The sequence below is a fragment of the Ovis aries genome, chromosome 11 (genome assembly GCF_016772045.2).
Source record: "Ovis aries strain OAR_USU_Benz2616 breed Rambouillet chromosome 11, ARS-UI_Ramb_v3.0, whole genome shotgun sequence".
Taxonomy (NCBI): Eukaryota; Metazoa; Chordata; class Mammalia; order Artiodactyla; family Bovidae; genus Ovis; species Ovis aries.
The window spans coordinates 8125018-8152599 of NC_056064.1; the positions used below are offsets into that span (position 1 = coordinate 8125018).

The following is a 27582-nucleotide window of genomic DNA, read 5'->3' on the forward strand; positions in this document are numbered from 1 at the left end:
TAGACTGCAGAATGCCAGGCTTCCCTGTCCTTTACCATCTCCCAGAGTTTACTCAAACTCACGTGCGTTGAGTCGGTGATGCCATCCAACCATCTCATCCTCTGTCACCCCCTTCTCCTTCCGCCTTCAATCTTTCCCAGCATCAGGGTTTTCTGATGAGTCGGGGCTCTTCGCATGAGGTGGCCAACGTATAGGAGTCTCAGTATCGGTCCTTGCAATGAATATTCAGGGTTGATTTTCCTTTAGGATGGACTGGTTACCATGGGGTGAGTCAAGCCAAATAGTAGACGCAATGGGGAGTTGATTCATGATTAGCTGAGAACAGTGAGCTTTCGTAGAGGACATCTGTGTGCCAGGCACTGTTTTATCTGTGATAAATATATGTAATTATATATGTTTACCCAAGCACACACACATACACAAGGATGTCGTGACCACGCCTCGAATATGGGAAGTGCTCAGAAAACTAAATGTTCCTTCCTCCCCGAACTGAATCCCCTGACGGGAGAGGGGAAGTCAAAATTCTGCATCCTGCGGGACTCTCCGTGCTCCTTGAGTGGCTCTGGGCCACTTAGAGCAAGCATTCGTCCTTTGAAGGTAGATGCTTCCACTGGCCTTCTTCACCTCCCAGGCTGGCATTTCCATTTCAGTTTGAACAGTAACACCCACCGCCTTAAAGCCCATCGGGAGTAGGGGGGTCACCTATAGGTGGGGGCCCCTTCGCCTTGCAGCAGGACAAGTCTTCCGTACAAGTGGACCGTCTGGTGCCCGTCTGCAAGGGCAGTGCCTGGTGGAGATGTCGGGCAGCGAGAAAGGGCGGCGAGTGCATGCAGGCCTCCCTTCCGCTCACCGTGGCTGGTCGCCCAGCTGAGGGTCCTCCCGTGTTTGCAGAAGAGCTGGCTCTGGTGAGGTGGGTGCAGCAGGATGACTAGACGCCCCGCCCCGCTGGAGTCCAGGCCTGGGTCTCCCCAGGGCAGCCACCAGGGCCTCCAGCGTGCGTGTCTACAGCCAGGCCCTCAGCCGACGGCCGCCCCGAAGCTGGGAGCAACGGCGAAGGGGGCCCATGTCTTCATCTGCCACGGCCACGCACTCGCCAGCACACTCCATGCTCTTAAGGCTGGTTCCGGGCACCAGTTCCATGCTCTTAAGGCTGGTTCCGGGCACCAGGCCCAAGGCTGGATGGGGGACTTGGCTCCCCTCTGAGGAGCTCACCCGGGCTTTGTCTTGCTCTGCGGGTTCCCGAAGGCCAGAGCCCCGTGAGGGCCCCCCTCCTGGCGTGTCTGGAGCAGCTTGTGACTGGCGGACACAGCGTGAGAGAGCAGCGGGTGGGGGCAGAAGGCTGAGCCAGGGACACCGTGGCGGGTGCCTTGTGGGGCTTCCGGGGGGCAGTTCAGCTTTCCTGCCTCACTGGAAACACGGGGGACCTGCCTGCTCGAGCTGGGACCCCAGAATGCTTATATCTGAGGGTCTTCGGCCCTTCCACTCAGAGTAGGAGGTGGTGTCCGCGTGGGGCTTCAGAGGCGCAGGGCTGGCCTGGAGCCCACAGAGCCCGGCTGGGGAGGGGGTGCGGCTTCTTGCCCGTGGCCAGGCATCTTGCGGGGAGCTCCGCAGAAGGATGGCGCCTACGGCAGAAGCCACCAGCCATCCCCCCGGTGCCCGGCTGCCCCGAGAGGCCCGCCCACCACTGTGGCCCTCCCCTGCCCTCCCGCCAGCCTGACGGCCCAGGTCAGTCTCTGCGCAGCCGTGAACCTTCATCCTTTGAAGTCGACCCCTCTGTCCCTGGAGGATAAGTCCTTGCTTACGTGACCCTTGTAGGGGAGGAATCAGAGCTGCAGACACTGGCCCCTTCAGGCCGCACAGAGCGCCCTTGTGCTGCGTGGCAAGCCAAGGCCACGGGCACGGGGCTGGGTTTCCCCAGGCTGAGGCCCAGCCCTGGGGCACGTGCTGACTGGGGCTGTTTGTGTAGAGACGGCGAGAGGACAAACGCCGTTTCACGTCTCAGGCCTGGGCGTCCTCCTTGGGCCGCCCGTCTCTGCCAGAAGGTGCCTGGTGGGAGCTGGCCTCCATGCGGGCTGCAGGCCCATGGGGCGCGGGCAGCCACTGAGACTGGCTGCAGGAAAGCCGTCCCCGCTGCAGTCCCGGCGCTGTCTCCAAAGTCACTGCCAAGTCGCGCCCCCCGCCTGCCCGTCCCCTGAGAGAGGGTAGCACAGGGCCTGCCGCCCTGGTTGGGCCAGGACACCAGGCAGGCCTGGGTTCAAACCCAGTCTCCCCACTTATGGTTCTGCAGCGCCGGCGCCACATGTGACGTGCTGGGCCTCAGCTTCCTGCTGTGCGCTGTCCACACGCAGTACAGGGATCGTTGAGGCCACTGGCAGAACAGGAACATGGAAGGCAGTTGGATACAAGTACTTCGTAGAAGATAAACATCCTGAGGTTGCTAACCGCACTGTGCTCACATAAGAAAACATCTTTATGTTCAGGAAATGCAAAGTGTAATGTATGCAGCTTACTCTCAGGTGGTTCCGGAAAAAATTCATGGTTAGCGACAAAGAATGTGCAAATGACAAAGCAGAAGGCATGAAGCCTTTACAACAGATGACTGATAAAGGGTGTGAAAGTAGAAGTCACTCGGTCGTGTCCAGCTCTTTGCGACCCCATGGACTATATGCAGTCCCTGGAATTCTCCAGGCCAGAATACTGGAGCGGGTAGCTGTTCCCTTCTCCAGGGAATCTTCCCAACCCAGGGATCGAACCCAGGTCTCCCACCTTGCAGGCAGATTCTTTACCAGCTGAGCCACAAGAGAAGCCCGAGAATACTGGAGTGGGTAGCCTATCCCTTCTCCAGCGGATCTTCCCAACCCAGGAATCGAACCGGGGTCTCCTGCACTGCAGGCGGATTCTTTACCAGCTGAGCTATCGGAAAAGGTCGTGCAGTGTCCTTTGCGCTGTCGTTTTGAAATTGTTTCAAAGTAGAGCATTAGAAACAGTAGACCTCCTCGCTGAGCTGCTTTGGCTCCGACGGGCAGAGGCAGAGGCACCCCGCACAGCGAGCAGCCCGCGCAGAGGGCTGGAGACCACGCATCCGGCTCGCAGGGCTCCGATTCGCCCTCTGGACGGCCGACCACCTCAGCTGTCCTGTTTTTGAAGACAGGCTTCCTTCTGAGCCCGTCACCACAGGGCTGCAGAGAAGCCACACCCTCTCCTGCAAGGCGAGTTGGCCAAGCACAGCAGCATGTTTGGAACTCTAAGGCAGACTCATGAAGCTCCGGGGGTTGGCACATCGCTGGCGTCTGGATCCCGGTGTGGGCTTACTTGCTGGCTTTGCCAGCCATGAAAGTTGAAACAGGAGACCTCGTCTTCCTGGAGTGAGCAGTCAGTCACAGGTGGCCTCCGAGGCTTCCTGCGAGTGCAGACCCACCTGGAATCCCTGCGCCACCTCCTGCCACACCCCCAGGCGCTCTTGTCTAGCCGCCTGCTGAAGCAGCAGCAGTGCCAGCAATGGTGAGAAGCCGCGGAGGTGGGGTCTGAGCTGTTGATTTGGGGAGACCCAAGCCTTGGAGGTGTTCCTTCCTCAGGTGGGACCCCCTCCCCAGGCCTGCCCAAGAGTGAGCACTTCAGGTGGGTGGTGGGAGCATTTACCGTCAACGAGGGGTTGGCGCTAAAGGAGCTGGAGAGCTGATCCCCGGGAGAACCACTCCCGTTTTGCTTCTGTTTACCCGGAGAGCCAGATGGGCATCTCCAGGGCTGCCCTGGGAGGGAAACTTCTGTGCCCTGCCTTGGGCCCCGTGGTGAAGGCAGCCCTCGGTGCCCACCGCCCCAGCCAGCCAGTCGCCATGGGTCCCACCGCCCTGTGTGCTCACTGCATGTTGCTCTCCCACACTGGATCCGGGCTGGCCCAGTGTAACCAGTAGCAGGTGGTGGAAGTAGCCGTGACACCCAAGGCGGCCTCTGCCGTGGTCCCTTGGGGTGCTCGTGGTTTTCGGACACTCTCTCGGGTCTCCGCCCCCATGCTGGGGAGAAGCCTGTGTGCCCCAGAGAAGCCACGGTGAACAGTGCCTGCCAAAGCAGTGTCCACTGCCCGCCGTGGGAAGGAGAAGGGCCTCTTGGCCCTCCCCCGAGGCAGGCTTTCTCTGGCTGCTGCCCCAGCCACCGTCTGACCACAACTACACGGCTGACCACAAGCAATAGCCCCGCTGGGCCCAGTTCGCACTCAGAAGCCCAGGAAGGAAGATAAATTAGTGCTCGGAGCCACCAAGTGTGGGGGGAGTTGGTCGCACGGCAGTTGGAAACTGGGACAGCCTGCAGCCAGGTGGCCACGTGCACGGAGCTGCAGAGATGCGCAGGGTTCCCCCGTTGGGCTTCTGACTTCAGCGCTCAAGCCACGTTCTCTGGTCTGCCCAGGACCCCGTGGGGAAATAGTGGTGATGGGTTGACTCAAATGTCCACCAATTCAAGAAGCTGCGGAGGCCGACAGGCCCAGAAGTGACAAGGGTGGGCAATGAGTGTTGGCCTGTGTTGGGAGAACAGCGCAGTCAGGACCTGCTCCTTTCGCAGACCGACAGACAGCGGCCAAGGCTCTGCCTTATACACCTTATGTGTCTCTGCACCCCTTCCGCCTGGCGCTCACTGGGCACACCGCACCCCTCAGCACTGTGGCATTAAGTGGTTGTATCTCCTTGACCCTAAGGGGCATGCAAGTCAGTCCCTGCTCTCAGAGGAACCAGGAAGTAGAGGCCGACCCTGATCCTTGCCCTGAACACTCAATCTGGTGGGAGACACGAGGATTCGGCCAGTCTGGCATCCTCAGCAAGCCCCTGGCCCACTGCAAGGACACAAGATCCATGATCTGTGCGCCTTTCCCCTTCTGTGTGCTCCCTCCATCCCAGATCATCAGAGGAGGTGGGGTGGGGGTCAGGCCCCCTGGCCCTGCGGAACCCTTCGAGAAGCTCTCAGTGCCAGCTGAGCCAGGCCAGGCCCCCTGCGGCAACGGCTGCCTGTCCTGTCACTCAGGTCCCCGGGAGCCCTCACCGTTGACACGGCGGGCGGCAGGGGGTTGCCAGAACCCAGGCAGCCAGAGCTGCGAGACGAGACAGAGCAGAGCCCGGCGGAGCTGCCCGCCCCGTTCAGCGAGAGGAAGAGTAGGTGGGTTTGTTGAACATATTCCCATTACAGTCAGTTAACCTTTATGTTTCCCAAGTGAAAACTGTATAAACCTGAAATTTCGTTGATCAGGTTGCCTGGAAACAGGCAGCAGATTTTCATAAGACAGTGCGGTAGACTGTCACCGATAGGACTATTAGGAAGCCAGCCGCTTAGCGTGTTGTTCCAGAGCCCGGTGTTGGCGTCATGTAATTATCTGTCTGCCTCTGCACAGCACACCCATCTCCCCAGGCCTGGGCAGGCACTTCAGATGCGGCTTCTCAGCCTGCTTCTGAGGCCCAAGGGTGAGACCTGGACTCCAGGAGCACAGCGTGAACCCTGGGCTTTGGAGAGGCATCTGAAAGACCCGATTCTCGTGAATTTTATTTCCTACAAATCACCCCACCCCGCTTGCAAGAGTAAGACTCAAAGCAAAAAAAGCTGGGAGAATAAGGAATAATGGCAGCATGTACAAGGGAGGGGCTTCCCTGGTGGTCCGATGGTGAAGAATTCGCCCTCCAGTGCAGGGATGCGGGTTTGATTCTTGGTCTGGGAGCTAAGATTCCACACGCTGCAAGACAGCTAAACCCACACACCATGATGAAAGATCCTGTGTGCCGCCACTGAGACCCAGTGCCGCCAGTAAATTAATAATTTCTTTTAAAGAATTTATTTTAATTGTTTTATTTCTTTTAAAGAATGCACCATGGAAATAAAGCACAAACTCACTCGAGACGAATTTGATGTGATTTGTTTTTTAGTATTTTTCCCGTGTGTGATATATGTTTCCACTGTCACTTGCTTTTTTCCCCACCTCTTGCAGTTCAGGAGACCAACCATCCTGGTTCACCCAGGACTGAGGGTTTTCCAGTACCCGTATGTATTCCTATCAGCCTCCTTCTCCGTCTCTGCATAGCTTTCAGTCAGCTTGGGTGAGCCAAACTCAGCCTGACTCTCCGTTCTTGGAGTGTTTGTATTTCCTTTTGAAAAAAAAATTGTAACTAATGCTTGTGGTGAATAGCCGCATCCCTGTGGGATAAATCCCTGTACGTAGGATTACTGGTCACAGGATGTGTGCATTTACGGCTTTTGCTATTCATCAGGTTGCCCTCCAGAAAAATATTTGCCAGTTTCCACCCCTGTTCCCCATACTCTCAGGGACTCTGACATCAAATAATCCTTTCATCGCAGTCAGTCTGGTTGGCGAGAGAGAATGTCTCATTCGGGAATGCATGCTCCTTTATTGGACTTTTGTGAGTTGCCTGTTTGTGTCCGTTACCCATCCCTCTTTGGGGATGCTCATTCCTCTTAATCTAGAAAAACTCTCTGTATTAAACGTATCAGTCGTGAATGTTGACTCATTTTGTCCATCTTTTAAAAAACGTGTGGTTATCACTCTTTGAAGAGCAACAGTAACACTTAGTATCCAGCATCTTTGAAGAAAGAGGAGTTAATATTTTAGGTAATTAAAGCTTCCCGTAGCCTTAAGCACCAAACTTATTTTTTAATTGAAGTATTTGGAATGAGAATATCTCTAAAATGGATAACCTGTGTAGGTTCTTTTTAAAATGAAGCACATCATGCACAATTTTAACTTTTTCTTCATCTCTCAGTTGTGCCGTGAGCAATAGTAATTGTCTGTGTGGTAGTGACCCCTCAGCAGCTGTTGAGCAATGTGGGGTTTCGGCTCCTATGCCATATGGCCCCAGATTGCCTTTTAGCGAAAGATACCTGAGTCTTGTCTTTTCTGTATCACCACCAGGCTGGCGTGCTGTCCGTTTTTGGAGCTTTAAGCACCCCTGCCTTGCCCTACAACATTCCGTCTTCATCAGCAACGGGACTGATTACCTTCTAGCAGTGCTTGTTAAGTCTGCCTGTAAACTGAAAGCACAGAAGCGCTGAGCAAGGGCCTAAAGAACACTGGTGAAATAACGGTGTAGGAGCTTCAGCAGGCAACAGCTTCACTTCCTTCCTGGGGTTTGCCTTACGTACCATTAAGGTTGCTAAATAAACAACTGCTGGATGTGAGCAGAATAGGACTGAGAAGTTTTGGAGGCAGAGGGGGAAACAGGAAAGATTAGCAACCACTGGAAGACATAGCTGCAAAGTAAATCCGTGTTTAATCTTATTACTTCTGTGGGAGTGTGCTGGGGCAGGTTTTAAGGAGGTGGTGGCATCACTGACCTAGAAATTTTAAAAATCCAACTTCCTAGCCCTCACCTACTGGGATATGGCTTATAAGTGGGTTTCACAAGCCTTTGGATGCTTGGTTTTCTCATGTATGATATGACGCTAAGACAACTTTTTTTTTTTTAAGACAACTTTAGTTCAGTCACTCAGTCATGTCTGACTGTTTGCAAACCCCTGGACCGCAGCATACCAGGCTTCCTTGTCCATCACCAACTCTCAGAGCTTACTCAAGCTCATGTCCATTGAGTCGGTGATGCCATCCAGCCATCTCATCCTCTGTCATCCCCTTTTCCTCCCACCTTCAATCTTTCCCAGCATCAGGGTCTTTTCCAATGAGTCAGTTCTTCATATCAGGTGGCCAAAGTATTGGAGTTTCAGCTTCAACATCAGTCTTTCCAATTAATATTCAGGACTGATTTCCTTTAGGATGGACTAGTTGGATCTCCTCGCAGTCCCAGGGACTCTCAAGACTCTTCTCCAACACCACAGTTCAAAAGCATCAATTCTTCTGTGGTCAGCTTCCTTTATAGTCCAGCTCTCACATCCATACATGACTACTGGGAACCAAAGCCTTGACTAGACAGACCTTTGTTGGCAAAGTAATGTCTCTGCTTCTTAATATGCTGTCTAGGTTGGTCTTAACTAGCCAGTCTGTTTAGTGAGAGACAGGATCAGATGGCCTGATATGAAGAGTGACTGACCTGATAGAGCCTGAGAGAAATGTGTAAGCGTGTAAAGGGCCGCATAATCATGACGGATTATTACTGTTGCTGTTGTTACTATTCACAGATGCATCCAGCAGCCATTGCCAGTCCCCTTACCTCCCCTGCCTTCTGCACAGGCTCCAATCTGAGCTCCAACCCACGCCTATGCCTCTTCAGCTGACGTCCTGGCCGCCCCTCCAAACCCAGTCTCACCCTTGGAGGTTTTTCTTTAAAGCAGGATTTGTACAAGTGGTGTGTTTTCTTTAGCATTTGTTTTGCAGGCCATTTACTCGGCGTGGCTATTTTTACAGTGAGTAAGGAGCGAGGCTAAAAATAACTTAGCTGTAACCAGATCAGTCCTGCATTTGACATTTACATGGAATTCATTTGCATCTCATTTGTTCGCCCCTCTGTTTAACAGGTAGAATGTAAGAAAGCTCAGCCGAAGGAAGTCATGTTCCCACCTGGGACGAGAGGCCGGGCCCGGGGACTGCCTTACACCATGGACGCGTTCATGCTCGGCATGGGGATGCTGGGTGAGTCTGGGCCAGGGCCTGGGAACCGGGTCACCCTCCAGCTGGGCAAGCTGCTTCATCTGTCCAAGCATCAGCTTCCCCATCTGTCTATGAGGATGATAATCCCTCTTGCAAGACAGTTGTGATCACCAAATTAGCAGAAACATACAGATGCCTGACCCATCGGAGATGCTTGATATTATTCTTTCCCCTTTCCATTCCCTTTTTCGAAAGGAGGAAAAGTTACTCTCTTTGCTTCAGGCTTCTCCACTGACATGGAGCTCTTAAACACCTAAGGACTCCTGGCTGACTTAAACTTACGTGGGCTGAGGCTGCATTGTCTAGAAGCTGGAAGAGGAGGGGCTATGGCAAGGGTGGGAGATAATCCTGTCTGTTTAAATGATTAACATTTTTCTCTTGGGATATCAAAATTTGCATTTAAATGGATGTCTTAAATAACCTGTTTTATTCTTTATTTGCAAAAAAAAAAAAGATGAAAGACCAAGTGTGTTTGTTCTGACGAAAAATGATCTCTCCTGGCCTTTAGAGAAATTGAGTTGCACATTATCCCCCTTCCTTAAAGGTATCGCTGTCCGTCCTCTGTAGATAATTGAAAATCTTGCCGCTTAAACGGCATGAAAGATGGAGAAAGCAGTGGAGAGGCGTAATGGTGTGGTTCGCAACAATAATTAGAAATTTCAAGGCGAGAGAACGGTATTTCAGTGCAAGTTATTGTGTGTTGGGAAAATACTAATTAAATGGGATAAATGGTAGTTAATGGTGAAATTCCATTCAGGCACACAGCCTGTCTAGTTTTAATGGGTTTCATTTGGTTTGGCTAAGAGTCTCTCTTCTATATTGTTTGATAAGCTCTTTGTGTATTTTCAGATTTGCTGGTGTTTAAATCGCTCCTCGCTCAGTTTTAAATTTATAAAACTTTTCTTGGCTTTATAAATTCTTAAAAATGATGGTATCTATTTGTCTGTGGAAATAACAGAAGCACGTAAAGTTATTTTGTGGAACTTTAAAAAGTGGAATGAGAATTCTCAAAATGGCTGAGATGCTAATTCTTAAGTTAACTTTTTAACTTTAACAGAGTTTCAGGGAAAATTCCTACTGTAATTCTTTAAAAGTTGGCCAAATGGTTCTAACACTTATGTGGACGTTGAAACACATGACAATAAATAAGAAAAAAATTTTTTAAAGAGAAATGAGAAAAAAAGAGAGTTTGACCATATATCAGAACACAGTAGAAAACTACAATAATTAAAATAGTGTGGCATATAGGAAGGCGCCTGTTGGTAGAAAAAGTTAAAGAGCCTAAACTAAATGTATTTCTATGTACAAGTTTAATTATTATAAAGAAATGAATTTTTTTTTAAATTGGTGATAATTATTTCGTGGTTGACTACAAGACATTCATGTAGCTCTTGCTGTAAAACATAATTTTTATATTTACCTTTACCTTATGTTTCATACCAAAAGAAACCCCAAATGGATTGATTGCTTTGAATTTTAAAATCAAATCTTCAAAAAGAGTTGAGCCCATTACCACCTGCTGGCTCTCAGATTCTTGAAGTTTTAAATGTTGAATATAAAGTCTCTAGGGCATCAAATGGGGAGAGTTTTGGGGTCCAGATCTTCAGGAAGTGCCCCCACCTTTCTGCCTCTCACTTAGTACCCTGTATATACTGGGAAGAGTAAGCTGGTTTTCTTCCTGGGGAGGCAGACGTGTGAAGAGAAGTAAACGCATTCACATCAGCTGACAAAGAGCTAAGTGCGGCTCAGTTGTGCCCTCCCCAGATGCCAAGCAAGGTCACAGGGTTCCAGAGACCAGAGGTTTCCTAACAGGCGCCCAGGCAGGGGCCTCGCTGGCTGCAGGAAGCATTCGACAGCAAGCAGTCCTGGAGGCCCTCTGCCTGCCTGGCCCAGGGCCAGCCCTGGGCGGCAGAGCTTAACAAGGCAGCTATGGGCCCTGCCCTCACGGAGCAGAGGTGACATTCATCAGCATCACACAGGTGTGGGATTACTCGTGACAGACTCGCGAGATGCTTCACAGGCACGCGATGACGAACAGAAACCAGTCGCAGGAATCAGGGAACACCTCCCGTGCGGAGGCGACCTCTCAGCTAGGATGCGAGGCAGGAGCAAGTCAAGGGCAGTGCAGACCGGGTAGCTGGAATGTGAGGGCCCTAGCCTGGAACCCCAAGGGCCAGCAAGCCTGCTGGTGGGCCAGGTCCAGGCAGTGTGGGGAGAGGTGACAGGCCCAGGGGCCTTGGCCGCAGCTGGCAGGGGGCAGACCCGAGTGGGCCGCGCTTCTCCGCACAGTCCGATTAGCTCCTGCTCGCTGAGGGGTGGGAACGTGATTAATGCCAGTGTTTGCTCATCTGCCCCAACTGTGCTCTCTCGCATTCCAAACTGTGACTTCTCTGAGCTGCAGTGAAGAGGTAGTGATGGGTAGTTCCAGATGTCCTTGTGGTTGAGGCTGTTGGTTCTTGAGGCGTCCTGCCCCCAGCTCACCCCATCACCCCCACCCGTGCTGCTTAAGGGCTGGCCTTCTGCCCACGTGGCTGTGGTCAAGGCTCCCACCAGGGAACGCCCCACGCCCCGGCCAGGCCCCCTCGGATCTCAGAGGCTCGCCTCCTCCACCATGCAGGCAGAGAGCTCTCTGAGCTGAACTGCTGGTGTGGGTCCAGCATCCACCACGGGAGGCTGTGTGGACCCTGGGGAAGGGCTCGGGACTCTGAAATCGGGGGATGTAGGCTTCTCTCCTGGTCAGTGTGTGACGTGGGGAGGGACAGCCCCGCCGCCCTGCAGTTACCCCTCCATCGGGAGGTGGGAGTCCACACTTCAGGGGGTGTTGAGGATAAATGAAACCGTACCATGCCTAGCCAGTGCTGCGTTGCATCAAATTCAAGTATACACATAGTGTACTATTTAGAAAGAAAGAATTTATGCTTAACCAAACCTCACTGAGAGATGATGACCACTTTCGGGATGTTAAGATGTTCGAAACCAAAGAAGTGTGTCTTCCAGTCAACAAAACACAGTAATATATACTCAACCTGGGAGCAATTATTAGTAACATACTGGGGAGCCCTGGGCAAATTACCATCCAAGTAGGTGCCTGACGCCCTTCCACTTGGGACCCCTTCCTGCCAGTGACCAAGAGCATCGCTCGACCTGCCTCTGTGTGTGACTGTGACCTGGCTCCTGCACCCTCATCCTCAGATCAGACCCCAGTCAGAGGAGTTGGATTGTCTTAGAATTTCTGCCTCCCAAGGAGATCCATGCACTGGACTCCAAGCCTCCTCGCCCCCGGCTCTCGTGAATCCCCCAGCTACTATGTTGAGGCTGTCCAGATGCCTGCAGAGATGGGGCGTCCTGAGAGGTCCCCACGTGTGCCCCCAGTCAGGAACCAGCTCAGCAGAGGTGGGAATCAGACCAGCACCTAGGAAACAAGCCCACAGTCTACAGTCTGGTCAACCTGTTGCCCCCCACCCCCAGCCGGGCTGAGGTCTCCGCCAGGCCTTCGATGTGCTCACCAGGATCTTCCCAGGACTGCATTCCATTTTGCCTGCGGGTGCAGCTGGGCACCCCGAGCCCCTGGACTGTTGGGCGAGGAGGATGCAATCTGCTGCACTGTGGCTGAAGCCCTTGCTTTTTCCCTCTAAAGGGATGGCATCACCGGAGTCTAATCCTTTGGCAGGATGGCCTGACCTGACCCCGTCAGTCACCTGGGTCCCCAACTCCACGGTGCACTGGCCTCCGTATCAGCCTTAGAATCACCATCATCGCCGCCACCACCACCAATTTGGTTAATGAGCTTGGCTCACGCAGAAACCCTTAAGTTTGTTAAGGAGGTGAGGTTCCCGTGATTAAAATTTTTATTGTTGAAAGGATAGAAAATTAAGTAACACTGGTGGGGGTTTTTAGAGTTGAGATGATAAACCGCTAAAGCTTTTAAATCCATTCACTCAGCAAGTATCTGTTGAGTACCTGCTAAGTGCCAGGCATTGTTTTAGATGCTGAGGAGACAGCAGAGAAGGAAGTCTCTGGTATCAGGGAGCTGACATTCTAGTGAGACAACAGGCACCCTCATCTATAAATGACTTGGAAACCATGGAACTAATTTTTAAATGCCCTTTAAGATTTTCTCCATACTTTGGAGATCTCATCAGAGGGAGGCTGATGAGGGTATTGCTGCGCGGTTATTCTTTCTTGATCTCTCTTGATGTGGCGGCCAACCTTCTTGGAAAGAAACCAAGAAACCTACAGCTGCTTTGGTTTTTGGTTTTCATAGCCTTTGACAGAATCATTGGACTAATCAGCCCAATGGGAACTCCTTGAAGAAAGTGTAGGAGAGAAGGAGTCATCATTCCCTGCCTTTGAGACGGCCAAAACCAAAATCAAGCAACACCCCTAGGAAAGGTGTTTCTGCAGCCCTTGGACTTTGTTCTCTGCCTTGCCCACCCAGTGCATTAGAATCTCTGTTTTTTTCTTAAATGAAGGTAGATTCAATAAAAGCAAACATGATTATTGTTGCTGTATCTGATTCCTCTTGGCCTTCTCTGCCTTGAGACACATAATCCTACCACTTCTATCTTGACCTCGCTGGGCACACACTACGTAACATGTTTGATACTAGTAGTAGAGAAACACCTCATTGCTGAGGCTTTGTAAAAAAGCTTCGGCTCACGGGCCCAGAAGTAAAGAGGCACTGTTGACCGGCTGCAGAAAGCCAGGGGCATTCTCACCAACGCTGTGAAATCCTGACCCAGTGCCCCCCGACATTAAGCCCCTCAGAAAAGAAAGCCAAAAAATTTTTTATTTTTTTATTTTTTTTGGTCTGGAAGGGGCAAGGAGCTGTAATCTGCTGGCATTCACTAATCAAAAGGAGATTGGCTGGAACATACAGCCGCATGCCTAGACTCATTTGTAATTTCAGCTGGGATTTGTCTTTCCCCAAATATCTCTTGAGGTCATACCCAAAAGGAGGTCTCCATTTGTTCAGCTGTTTTCTGGTAAACAGAGGAGACTCAAAGTTCAGCTCTTCGTTTTCCTTCTAAAGCAGCACAGTGCACAGAACTTTCCGCAATGGTGGAAAAACTCTATATCTGCTCCACCCGAGATGGTAGCTACATGTGCCTATGTGTATTTAAGGTGGGGCTGAAGAACTGACTTTTTTTAATATAGTTTAAATTCGATTAAATTTTAATGGGCTAGCACAAGTCTGGAGGAGCCCCTGCGACTCCAGGTGATTATGTTGGCCCCAGTCCTTGTAGCCGGTGCCCTGGGAGGAGCTCTTGGCACTAGGTATATCTCATCTGTATGCAGACCTCATGGAGCCGCCCTAGTGCCCGAGGCAACACTGTGCACACCGCCAGCAGACTGTCCCTTGCTGGCAGCTCCCTGGATAGACAGCCCTTGTCTCTTATCTCTTTCACAGTGGAGCAGTTCTCCATGACTCTGAGTTAGCTGAGTCACAGAGCCGGGAAGAGAATTTGTCATGTGCCCCTCTAAAATACAGACACCTTTTAGGGTTGGAGCAAATATCTAGAGCCACAATTCTGAGAATTCTTCCAGCATCACCCAAATGATCAGACTGGCAAATTCAAAATCTCTGGTTGGTTTCTGATTCCCCACCCCCCCCCCCCCCCCCCCCCCCCCGCCCCACACACACAATGGAAAGCCTGTCCACACAAAAGGTGGCCATCCAGGCAGAAGATTTGGTTTTTTTCTTTGGTGACAAGAGATAATTACTGTGGGATTGATCAGGCATCCAGAGTCCTGGAGCAAATAAATTGTGCAGTGGCCAGTGCAGGAGGGGCCTGGCTCCTAATGGGAGTGGTGGCTGGGTCATCTCACTGTAATGTGGCTTGACGGAGTGTCTGCATGGGGCTGCTGTAATGTGCTATTGATATGCAGCCAGCCAATTTCCCCCGTGTGGCCGGGGCTGTGAGCCGCTGGAGCAGAGCTGGGCTGCACAGCGGTAAATGAAGAGGAAAATTGAAGTAATGTTGTATTATAAATTTATGATTTCATCTGCTTGACCCAGAGGATGTTCAGCGATGGAGGGTGGAGATAAGATCCCCCACTCAGGCAGATGCCAAATTCTCATCTTTGTTGTATAGGAGACAATTTTGACATGTCCGGGAAGATTGGGGTGAGGCCCCAGAGTGGGGTGAACTTGACCATTTTTTCGTCCTTCCTGTGCCAGGGAGAAAGCAGACACAACGGCTTTGTACTGGTGACCCGAATCAGGGAGGGACGGGGTGTTCACCACCCTCCACCCCACCTACCCTGAGGGAGTCTCAGCGGTGACACATAGGCTTGTAATTTGCGTCATGTTAACACTGAAATATGTAAGACCCAGTGCTAAAGTTAGAGGCAGAGGAGTCATTTTTCACTAGAAAAACCCCTCAGCAGTGGTGATTTGGCTGTTTGCATATTTATCAATATTGTTGAAATAATGGTAAGAAGTCTAGTGCTGAAAGATCTGATTTGATAGCGAGTGATTACTTTGGAGGAGACTTGGGCAGATCACCCGTGAAATAGATACCAAGGAAGGAGCCAGTGTGTGTGTCCACTCGAGGCACCCGAGTCCCCATCTCTGTCGCCCTTTCCCCGTCGGGTGCCAGAGCTCAGCGGACTCACTGGGGTCTGCTCCTCTGTAGTCAGGGCAAGGCTGCCAGGTCACCCTGGCTGGTGTGGGCAGCCGGCTGCCAACCAGGAACCAGGTGCTGGGAGAATAAGCTCATGGGGAAAGAGCAAGCAGCAAGACCCTTTTGGGGTATAAACAGGTTTTGGTTGATTGGATGGTGAGTTGCGATGGCAGATTTGGAAAGGCTCTAGCCAAAGCAAAGGAAAGGAGCCACCACTGGTTTCTGTTGAGAATTGGGGTCTCTGGTGAGAATTAGTGCTGCAGGGGTCCTGCAAAGGTCCCTACAGATGGCACGACTCAGTCACCCAGAGGAAAGGGGGTCACCCCCCGTGGCATGGCCCTGGGCCAGAGGCAGGCCTGGAGAACCCGCTTCCTGATGTGCAGTCCAGTAAGCTTCTGTCCTGGCTCTTGACAGATCCTCTGGTCAAGGCAGAAGCTGTGACTCCAATAAGCAGAGAAGTGAGGAAGGGTAAGGCCCACTTCTGAACCTCCAAGGGGCTTCCCTGGTGGCTCGGCGGTAAAGAATCCACCTGTAATGTAGGAGATGCAAGTCGGATCCCTGGGTCAAGAAGATCCCCTGGAGGAGGGCACGGCAACCCACTCGGGTACTCTTGTCTGGAGAATCCCATGGACAGAGGAGCCTGGCAGGCTATAGTCCACTGGGTTGCAAAGAGTTGGAGATGACTGAAGCGACTTAGCACGCACACATGAGGCATAAGGGCACTCAGAGCAGGCAGCAGGAGGACCTGCAAACTCTAACTCATGTGGAGGCTCCCAAGCTGGAATTTCGTGAATGGTCCTGGTCTTCAGCCATCATCTACAGGGTCAGAAAATGCTTGTAACTTGTGAGAAGCCACCTTAAAGGCAGATGATATGCCTCCAGAGCCTGTGTCTAGGGTATTTACGTTGCTGTCTGGAGCCACGGGGATACATGTGGAAACCTGTCACTATCATCCTTACGGCTGGAGGGAGTGGAGACTGTCCTAAACCCGCCCGTCAGACCAGCTTTCTACCAGCGTTTTGGTGACAAAGCAACAGAAATAACTCTGACTGCTGTCCGCAGTAAAGGAGATTATTGGAAGGGGCTTGGGCAATGCACAGAACTGCCAGGAAGGCTGGGGAACAGGAAGGAACTGGGCAGCTAGGCGGTCAGCCACAGTCCAACCAAGGGACAGCCCAGGAATGACGCAGTCAGGGGGCAGCTGTTGGTGTCAGTGGACCCTGGGCTCTGTGTGCTGCTGACACCAGAACAGATTCTGAACTGCCTTCCTACTCTGCCCCCCTGGCCCCTGAGGCAGACTTCCACTGGCCCAGCCCAGGATCACAGTCTATCCCAGCTGCCGGCTCAGCAAGAGCAGGAGGGAGGCCTTTCGAGACTCAAACACAGAGAAGGGGTTTCAGGTGCCAAGCAGCCAAAACCACCACAGACATCTGGCTCAGAGGCCAGAACACAAGTTGGGCAGGTGGTGGTGGTGGTGGTCGTCGTCGACTAGGTGGGAGGGTGACCAGGGTGGTATTTTAAGAATGTGAAGAGACTGAAATTCTACATTGAGCAGAGGGAGACGGAGAGGAGTTGCCGGCTGGAATGGGGTAGCCATGGGTGTCTGACGTTCAGGGTTACCCCCAGCCGTCTTTGTATCCTGAATCGAGAGGCTAGGACATGGAGAAAGGCACAGTGAAGGGTAGGGAGCTGAAGTGGCATCTCCTGGGGTAATAGACCGAAGACCACATGAGCCCCAGAACTTGCAGTGGTTACCGCTGCACCCCAGGCACAGCCCAGCAGCGGTTTCCACAGGCACCCCTCATTTAGCCACCCCCCCCCCCCGGGGTACCCACTGAGACGGGCGCCTGGAAGGACCATGCTTGCTGGGGAATGCCGGCAAGGCTTTGCGTTGATGCTTGTGGTGCACGTTTACAACCGGGAGCTCCCCGTTCTCCCAGAGCCTTGGGAAGACGCAGTGGCGTCTCCCTGCCTGACATGGCTGGTCCCCGCGTCTCCTGGGCCCACTGTTTTTTCCAGAAGCACGGTGTCAACCCTGAGTTTGCCCCCAGACTGTAAACCCCACCCCCGTCACTTATGCTCTGTCCATGGTGCTGGCTCTGCCGCCTCAAGGAGGCATCACAAGAACTTTAATCTCCCACTGTCAACAGCTTTAAGGTAAAGTATATTCAGGGTAAGCTCTGCAAATGTCAGCACCAGTAGCGGGCCCAGGGTCTGGGGCTAACGCATGGCATTTACTCTGCAGGTTCAAGAAAGCGTGTGGGCTTAGGGGTCGCGGGGCAGGTCCGCGCGCTCGCAGCTCGCTCGCAGAGACAGGCAGTGGCTGGAGATGACTCCGGGGAGCTGGGGAGCGCGGTGGGGCGGGGCGGGAGAAAGTGGTCGTCGGGTGGACGTCGGCGTTTACGTGTGGCGGAGCGGAAGAGTTTGGCTTTTCTTGCGCGCCTTTGAAAACCGCGCCTGCTTGTGAGCGGAGGGGTCCCTCCGGAGCCGAGCTCGCCGACCTGAGCAGTGTGGGCGACGTGGGGAACGCGCTCGACTCGCGCCCCGCGCCTGGAACCGCCCCCTTCCCAACCCCGAGTGCCCATGGCTACGCGGGTGCTGGTCGTGAGCGCCCGCCTGGGACCCGTGCCCCAGCCGCCGGCCTCGCAGGACGAACCGGTGTTCGCGCAGCTCAAGCCCGTGCTGGGCGCCGCGAGCCCGGCCCGCGACGCGGCGCTCTTCCCCGGCGACGAGCTGAAGCACCCGCGCCACCACCCGCAGGCGCAGCCTGCAGCGGGCCCGCGGGTGCCCGCCGAGGAGCTGGTCCAGGCAAGATGTGAGATGGAGAAGGACCTGACACCTCAGCTTCCTCCAGTTTCTAGAATTCCAGAACATGAAAAGTATAGGCGAGACAGTGCCTCAGTCGTAGACCAAGTTCTTCGCTGACAGTGAAGGGTTGCCTTACAGTATCAACAGGAACATCTTCCTTCCTGACATCACTCACCGGAGTACTGGCCTCTACAAATCCCAGAGACCCTGTGTAACACACATCAAGACAGAACCTGTTACCATTTTTAGCCACCAGAGTGAGATGACAGCCCCTCCTCCGGCCCCAACCCAGGCCCTCCCCGAGTCACCAGCAAATTCAGCTCCCAGCAGACAGCAGCTCCAGAGGTGAACAACATTTTCATCACACAAGAACTTCCTACACCAGACCTTCATCCTTCTGTCCCTCCCCAGCAGGGCCAGCTGTACCAGCTCCTGAAAACACCAGATCAAGATACGCCCGGTTCTACCAAGCAGACAGCAGTAATGGACCCTGCTAATGTTTCAGTGTCGGCCGCGGTGGCGGGCCTTAACAATCACACCTCCGCCGTCCCACCGACCGCCATCAAGCAATTCCAGAGCATGCCCCCTTGCACATACACCATGCCAAGTCAGTTTCTTCCCCAGCACGCCACTTACGTAACCCCCGTCACCACCAAGCTCAGAGCCTGGAAGTCCAGATAGACAAGCAGAGATGCTTCAGAATTTAACCCCACCTCCATCCTGCGCTGCTACCATTGCTTCTAAACTGGCAATTCATAATCCAAGTTTACCTGCCACCCTGCCAGTTACTTCGCAAAACATCCAGCCTGTCAGATACGATAGAAGGAGTAACCCAGATTTTGGACAAACGGCGCGTCCGCTGCTGCAATTACCCGGGCTGCACAAAAGTTTATACAAAGTCTTCTCATTTAAAAGCTCACCTGAGGACTAATACTGAATGTATACTGTTTTAGACGAAGGCAATGGCACCCCACTCCAGTACTCTTGCCTGGAAAATCCCATGGATGGAGGAGCCTGGTGGGCTACAGTCCATGGGGTTGCTAAGAATTGGACATGACTGAGTGACTTCACTTTCACTTTTCACTTTCATGCATTGGAGAAGGAAATGGCAACCCACTCCTGTGTTCTTGCCTGGAGAATCCCAGGGACGGGGGAGCCTGGTGGGCTGCTGTCTATGGGGTCGCACAGAGTCGGACACAACTGAAGTGACTTAGCAGCAGCAGCAGCTGCCCAAATAGGGTCTCATCACCAGCAGGCTGACGGCAGTGCCCCAGCCATGGGCAAGCGGTGACCCAGGCCCTGGGTAAAGAGCCCCCACTGGAGACAGTCACTTTGTGGAGGAAAATAACTCACACTGTTTCTTACTCCCACCCTCCTCGGGCTCCTCCCAACCAGAGGTGGCTGCACTCACTGACATGGTCTTTCTCTCTGTGTTCAAGGCTACCCCAACTTTGTGGCAACCTATGGCCGCGGCTACCCCGGATTTGCTCCTAGCTATGGCTATCAGTTCCCAGGTGAGTGGCTTTGTCTCCTGGGGCTTTGGGGACACGGGAGGTGGACTGCATGGCGGGGGGGTTGGGGGGGGGGGGCGGGGGCGGTGCTAAAGAGAACCAGCTCACACTTAGGTCCATTCACAGACCAGCCTATAGATCTAACTGGGTCAGAATGCAGTTTCTGATGAACTGAAGTGTTTCATGGGTGCCGGGTCAGGGAAAATGACTTGTGGGTGGGGGAGAACTGATCAGGAGCCCTCCGTCCGCTCCTCCCTCCCTTTTCTGGAGCCCCTTCCTAGTTCTCTCTCCCTGGGGAAGGGACTGAACTCTGGGCCCAAGGTTTCCTGCAGCCCTCTGGCTCCCAGCACCTGTGTGTCTTGCTCTCTGGACCCCATCGTCCTTCCCCCTCCCCTCCTCCAGCTCTGATGTCCTTCTGACGTGTGTGTGGGGTTTGGATCCCTTCTCCATCCTGAGGGGTGCTGGGGTGGTGGGAGGGGTGGTTAGAGTCTCCCTCCCCTCTGCGTGGGCATCAGAGACTCAAGGCAGAACCCCTGGTGTTGCCCACTCACATGCCCAGGCTGCCCAGCTCACATATAGCCAGGGAGGCCTGGGACCCTCACCTGGGGGGCCAAGGACCCTGTAGGGATGGGGGACGCTGCTGAAGGAAGCAATGTTTTATGGGGCTTGCTTCTCCGTAGAGGGGGCCAGCCAGCCTTTCTCAGACCTGGAGAAGAGCAAGAATGTGTTGGGGTGCTTGGGGTGCTTGTGTCCTAAGGACAGCTGGAGTTCTAGAGAAGGTGTTAGGAGCAGAGTTCTTTCCCCTTAGGTTCTGTGCTGTGGGAGGAGGCTCTAGAGAGCTGGGCCTCCACTCCTGGTTGATCATCCTGCCCGACCCGGAGGCCTGAGCTGCAGGGAGGCCAGGGGGCGGGATGTGGCCTTGTGGGGGTGGCGTTCTAAAGGCAGTGGAGATGGGGGCTCATGGTGGGCGGGGGCCTCAGCCCCACCCATGCTCGGGCTGAGCTTCAGAAGGGGAGGGCTGTGATGGGGGAGGTAAGGAGGCACTGGGACCCTGGAGCCGTGCCCTCCAGGGGACGGGCCTCACTCAGCCACAGAAGCCCTTGTCCTGGCCGCCAAGGCCACAGGCAGGTTGTCCAGGGTCTCGGGGCCTCCCTTTTGTCTTCCGTAATTGAGGGACTTGGGCTAGATGGTCCCTGGGTCTGAGTGGAAGGGGAAGGCGGAGGCGAACAGCAGACCCAAGAGCAGAGATTCAGGTGATGGGAGTGAGTGGGGGGGGGGCTTCCCCACAAGCCTGTACCCCTGGCAGGGTGGTCTCCCCACCAGGGCAGGGCCCTCGGCAGGAGTCCCCGGCTGCCCTGAGGGGGACCCCCGCACCCCTGCTCATCTGCACATGGCAGCTCCAGTGGCCACAGGCCTGGCCGAGCAGGACGCGAGGCATCCCAAGCCGGGAAGCTGGGCACAGTCTGCACCCCCCTGGGATTTCCCCTGAAGCCTGGAGATGCAGAAACCCTGTGCAGGGGGGTCGCCACCAGCAAAGGCCAGGGCTCGGATTGGGACCTGGGTAGCCTGGGTCGTAACTGCCATACTTCATCCTCTTTCTAGCATCCATCCGTCCAGTACAATCCATCACACCAGCCACGTGAAGCTTCTAAAATTTAAATTAAGTAAAATGAAAATTCAGTTCATCAACCACACTAACCACATTTCATTTACTCAGCAGGCTAGTAGCTTCTGTCTGTGCAGAATGTAGAGCATCTAATGGGTGGGACGTCACTGTTCTTTCTCAGCCTAACGATGGGCAGAGGCAGGTGTTTCTTAACACCGACTGCCTCCTCTCCACCTGAGCTGGCGCTCTCCGTGAATCCCCCCTCATCTGCCGCTGCCCCTGCTCTACCCGTGTGATCTGGGCTTGCCGCACACCCTTCTGGCCTCACAGCTGGTGTTAACGCCTGCCTCTGCCCACCGTTAGGCTTCCATGAAAATAAAAAAGAGATGTGCCCATCAAGAGGGCTAGATGTTTCGGGTAATTATTAGAGTGGGGAGCAGTTCTCTTCCAGAAACACTGAGTGATGGTCCACCCCTGGGGACGCGGCTCCTTCTCCCCACGCCCGGATGTCCACTGTGTGGTCCTGCCCCCGCCCTCCTGGATTGGCATGTGGGCTGGAATTCTTACCATCCTGATTAGGGTCTCCCATTTCCTCTCTTTTTTCCCCGCTGATTTCAGTTCAGTCTGTTAATTTCTGTTCTTTTTTCACTTTGCAGACTATTGCCAGTTTCACAAGACACAGTTTTTATCAGCTAGCTCTTAAGAGAGGCGTGACAGATTGGGGTTTGCTCCCATCGCTGGAGAGAGGACAGGGTCCCGGCCCGGGCCACCCGGCTGCTACCGGTGCCCGCTGAGCACTGTCCCAGCTGCCTGTTTGCACAAACGTCCTTTTTCTCCTTTGTGATTCTTGGGAAGGACTCACATCCCCAGTGCTACACTTGGTTTTTTAAAGTCAGCTTTGTCCCCCAGTTCCCTCCCAGTTTGCTTTTTGTCTGCACTGGGAGTCCCTCCCCACTGAGGCCACTTGTCACCCTCCCAGTGCAGCAGGCCAGAGGGGAACTTCTCACAAGCGGTGTGGAGCTTCCTCACGGGAATCCAGGGAGAAAGCATCAGCTTACTTTAAACAATCACCAAGTAGGCTTATTGGGGCATTTCACGGGTGGGCTGTTTGGTGCTGGCCCACAGGGGTGGAGGATATGTGACCTGTCCACTGTATCCTGTGGTGGACAGTTCCAGAAGTGAACACACGCGCACACAGATTGTTCTGTAAATACTAACGTGAACAGTGTAATCTGAAGAAAAATTGTATCAGCATATCTGGGTGTCTTTGTCTTTTGGAGCCAGCCCCTCTGTGGTTGTTGCTATAATAAGGCACACTTACCTCTGGGAAGGGGGCCATGGAGGCACCCTGGTGCAGCCTCACCTTAGGCCCTGTGAGCACCATCCACTCTGGGCCCTCTTTCCCAGCACCTCTGTCCCCACCAGGCTGCCCACTGGCCTTGCTTTCCCTGCTGGCCTCAAGGGCCTCCTAGCCCACTGGGGTCAGAGGGGATGGGTATAGAGGGCTCATCCTGATCAGGTCAGGACCCCAAAGGGCTTCCTTTCCCCGTGATCCTGATCACCCACTTCCCCACTCTCTCAGATTAATGAGTTATGGCTCAGTTGGCCCCTCAGGAATCACCCCTTGTTCACCCTCAGGGTTTGTGAGAAGTGACCCGCATGCATCTGTCAGATGCATTTGATGTAAGCACAGCCATCTGTCTGAATGTCAGTGTCCCTGGTGACTCAGTGGTAAAGAACCCACCTGCCAATGCAGGAGACCTGGGTTTGACCCCTGGTTTGGAAAGATCCCCTGGAGAAGGCAATGGCAACCCACTCCAGTATTCTTGCCTGGAGAATCCCATGGACAGAGGAGCCTGGCAGGCCCCATGGGGTCGCAAAGAGTCAGACACAGCTTAGCAACAAGCATGCACACACATCCTTTAGACCCAACGTGTGCAGTTTGGCTCATCTCATTAAAGATGCTTGATGTCATCACTGGTTCATTTCCTTTTATTTTCCTGTAGACTTTTTCATAGATGCTATTTTTCCAAATCTGTATGGCTTTTTTTCCCCCTGCTTGTTCTGTTCTGCTGTGAATTGCTTTGGTGAACTTGTGCTGGTATACTTAGCTCACAGACGTTCGAGCCATTGTGAATTTTCTTCATCTCCGTAAATAGTTCATCTGTGCTTCTCCCTAATGACGTTTTATTTTTACCCCCATAAGCAACTGAGGTAGAAAAATAAAATTTTACCGTGGATGTGCTGTGTGCTGCCGTGTCTCAGCCTCACAGCACCCTGTTCGCACTCTAGGGGAGGCGAACACACTAAATAACCAGCGCCAGTGACAGACAGCCTGGTGCGGTTTCTGAAAGCGGGTGCGCTTGCCCTGGCGGTCTCTGCCCCCAGGCCTCCCTGCTTCCTCTTGTCTCCTACGCTCGCTCAAGGTGGCCCTGTCCTTGAGTCACGGCGGAGCATGGGCGTGCAGCAGCTGCGTGGTCCACCCCGCCACCCCTTCCTTCCTCCGCCTTCACCCCTGCCCCCAAGGGATAACACCGCTGAACATCTGAAGCCCCTGACATCTGGACGCCAGGTGTGTGTGAGCCCGCACATGTGCTGTGCACACCAGCCAACATGTGGTTTGCACATGGCTTGCTTTCCAAATTCCCCTGTACGGTGCAGGCCCGAGGAGGCACCTGTGTTGCTGGACGCAGAACTAGAAGACCTCATTTCCAGGTCCCACTTGCTACGCAGTAGCCATGTGACCTTGAGCAAGTGACCTAGCCTTCCGAGCCCTCGAGATGATAACAGTGCCAGGGCTGTTAGAATTAAGGATATTGTGTATATGTGAACACGCCTTATCAACTGGTAACTGCTGTACAGCTCAAGGTTTAGAAATAGTGGGCGTCAGTATTCTTATTGCAGAGAAGGCAATGGCACCCCACTCCAGTACTCTTGCCTGGAAAATCCCATGGATGGAGGAGCCTGGTAGGCTGTAGTCCATGGGGTCGATACTAGTCGGACACAACTGAGCAACTTCACTTTCACTTTTCACTTTCATGCATTGGAGAAGGAAATGGCAACCCACTCCGGTGTTCTTGCCTGGAGAATCCCAGGGACGGGGGAGCCTGGTGGGCTGCTGTCTATGGGGTCACACAGAGTCGGACACGACTGAAGCGACTTAGCAGCGGCAGCAGCAGCAGCAGCAGCAGCAGCAGCAGCAGCAGCAGCAGCGTTCTTGTTCTGTCACTTTCCAGAATGGTCTTCGCTTCCTCGTCACCCCCGATGAAGCTGCCTGCTGGGGGAATCTACTTATCAGTGAAGAGAATGATTGGGAATCCCCAAGAGAGTTACTGGGACTCCCTGCTTCACCCTTCCTCATCCTTCCCTCCCCATTTACTGATCATCAGACACTGGATTAGGTACCAAACATCTAGACATGAATAAAATACCTTCTCAGGATGCTCACGGTCCAGCTGAGGCAGAGAGAACCAGCGATCAAACCCACTGGGCATCCTGGGTGCTTAGCTAGAGAGAGGGAGTCTTTTTCTGATGAGAGGACAAAGACAGGCTGCTAGTCCTGCCTGGGGTGGCCCCAGAACTGGGTCTTACCAAGTGAGATAAAATGAGATGGGTAAAGAAAAGAAAGAATTACCCCCCAGGCAGAGAAATTACTTTGTTAGACAGTGAATCAAGTATTTTTTTTAAAAAGAAAACAGTATAATAATGGCCTTGACAAAATAAGAATCTGTTTTTTCTTTCCAATGTGGGAGAAACCTGGATGTCTCTCTTCAGTATCAGGGATCTGCGTTTGTCTCGTCTTTGTGTTCTTTTCTCTTCAACATAAGACTGCCTCTCATAGTCTGAGGAGGCTGCTCAAGCTCCAGCCATTACATACTCATCCCAGAAGAACACATCTCTTCCCTTTAATAGCACTTCTTAGAAGTCACGTGTCACACTCTGCTTAGACCCCATTGGTCAGGCCTTAGTCATATGGGCAGATTTAGCTGCTGAGGAACCTCAGAAATGTCTGTCTTCCTGGGAACTATGTACCTGCTAAAAACAGGATTCTGGTATTAAGGAAGACGTGTGAAATAGATATTAGGGGACACTTAGCAATCTCTGCCACAAACCTGGGAGAGGATATGGTGCAGGTCCCAGGCATTAAGAGCAGTTCAGCGTATGGGGTGCTTGCAAGGGCATTTTGGAGTGGGGGTAGGGGAGAGACAAAGTTAGAGAGGGAAGCGGGGTCGAGTGAGTGTTGTCAGGCTCCGGAGCTCACAAATGTGATCCCTGAAACACACGAAACGTCCTTTGTGACTTTTAAGTCAAGGAATGATGTGATCAGATCTCCAAAGCGAGTCAGAAGTGGTTTGCAGGGCTAGAGGGGGCAGTGAGGAGCGTGTGCAGGCGCGTTACAAGGATGCCCCCTCTTTCTGCACTGTCCCACCGCCTCTCTGGGGTCTGTTCCTCTCCCCGGCCTCAGGTTGACTGTGGCCCTCTGGGGGTCTTTCCGCTCTACTGGGGACAACACGGCTTCATTCGGCCCCAACCATCAGAAGGAGTCTCAGCCACAGTCTTGGCTACTGAAGAGGCCTCAGACTCAGGGACAGTCAGGAGGGTCAGGCCAGCACCCCAGGCTCCATGCTCACACCTCCCTCCTAGGGCGATGGTCTGGGGACAGCCAGGTGGGACAGGTCCCAGGTAGGGAGACCCTGGGATTCTGGTTCTGAAAGTGCCAGTTGGTGCTTCTGACTCCTCAGCGATGAACATTGGTTTCATCCCAGATGCTGATGAGGACTGGCTTCCTGGGGCACTGGCCTGAGAAGAATCACGAGGCCAGGTCCTAGCTCAGCAGAAAGGGGGCTATGGCTGATTAGCGACGCCTGCGTGGTGGCCGGATCTGGGGCTCAGGCCTGCTCTCTGCATATTTTGCCTTGCTTATTCTAGTCCAGGGACGGACGGTTCTCAGACACTGGTTGGTGGCTTGTTGGCCCCTCTGAAAGATGGTCACTCTGTTCGACACGGAGGGTATGGGTCTTAGGGCGGGGGCCGCGGCGCACGTTGATGCTGTTTCCTATAGGGGAGAAGCTGCTGTAGTGTGTCTTTGGCCAAGGCTCCGCGATGGACGCTCGGGCCAGATTGTCTGGTCTCGAAGCAAAGACCGAGGCTTAGGGGTCTGTCTTATCCTGAGCTGAGGGCTGTGGCTTGAATGTGGAAAGTGGAGGGAAGATAGCACAAGATCCCTTAAACCAGATGACCAGGGGAAGCGGCCTTGGCCATAGGAAAGGGGCTGCTTCCGCAACCAGCTCCCACCCAACCTGTCAGTTCTTTCCAGTTTACAAGATGTGGAAAGGGTTCAGAAATGCTGGCAGCTGCCCTGCCAAAGGCCTGGGGTCCTGCCTGGATGGGGCCCCCGGGCCTCAGGGAGTGACTCCAGGGACCTCTCGTCCAGCCCACCAGGCGGCCCCTGCTCAGGAGACCAGCACTTGCACTCCCACCAGAAAACATTCTGCTTTCTCTGCTCAAGTTCTTGGAGAGAGAGGAGCAAGCCTCCCTCCCAGCCTCTGTGACTTCGGGGAGGTGATTGCGGGGCCGCTGTGGTGGAATCATAGGACCAGTGGCTAGGGATGCCCCCTCACTTGGACGTCAATTTAAAGTGAGGACTTTCCTCCTACTGAAGTTTGTAACGAGTCCCTTCCTCATTCCCGGCCCCAGAAACGCCCTCAAGGGGAGCTCTGGTGGACCATGTGGTGCCAGGGCCTCAGCTCTGCCAGTACCGCCTGGCTGGGCACTCCTGGCTGGCTTCAGATCAGAGTCCTGACAGTGAGTGATGGCTGGGCCTCACTGGTGGGGGGAGCGGGGGAACCTCTTCTTGAAATGCCAAAATGGGGGTTGGCTTCCCAGGTCCATGAGTCCCGGGGCCCACAGCTCCGTGTTCAGCACTGTGACTAGAGACGGTCCCTTGCAAGGGGAAGACCCTCCCAGCCCAGCAGCCGGCTCACATCTGCTCCACCGCCAGCCTTGAATGTGCACCGCCCTCCAGCCCCACCCTCATCTCTAGGATTGCTCCTTCACAGAGGGGACCTGCAGGCAGGCTCAAAGCCACAAGCCAGCTCTCCCTGTGGTCCGCCCACTCCCATGCCACCCGGCCCCGTGCAGATTAGGGGCTTGTCCCCTCATTTGGATATTAAGTCCAGGTCAGTCAGGCCAGTGCAGCTGCTGCTTTGTAAGAAAATGAGGAAGTTGAATTCAGCAGCACACCCGGATCCTGGCGTGAGCTGCGGGTGGGCCACCCTCCCACGCGGCCCCCTGTGCTGGAGAATTAGAATCGGATGCTCTTCAGCAATGAGGAAAGCAGAGCGTGGTGCCTAACCGGCGCTTAATAAATGTTTGTGGAAATCAGTTGGAGCAGTCTGAATTGACAGGGATTGCAGGTTTCACTTTTGATCAGGTTTCTGCGCC

General features: G+C 53.6%; 1 protein-coding gene and 1 pseudogene across 11 annotated transcripts in view; both read left to right on the plus strand.

Annotated features, from left to right (window-relative positions):
• The window catches only part of MSI2 (musashi RNA binding protein 2), a 398837-nt gene that overhangs the window by 338904 nt on the left and 32351 nt on the right, over positions 1-27582 (plus strand). For 9 of the 11 annotated variants that reach the window (XM_060394727.1, XM_060394729.1, XM_060394728.1 and 6 more), the window contains 2 exons: positions 8455-8569; positions 19461-19535. In XM_060394727.1, the coding sequence (XP_060250710.1) occupies positions 8455-8569; positions 19461-19535 (190 nt within the window). Of the gene's footprint in view, positions 1-8454; positions 8570-19460; positions 19536-21794; positions 23379-27582 lie in introns of those variants that run through there. The other 2 variants (XM_060394735.1, XM_027975388.3) reach the window with 1 other exon arrangement.
• Positions 8508-19454, plus strand: LOC132657318 (Krueppel-like factor 5; annotated as a pseudogene).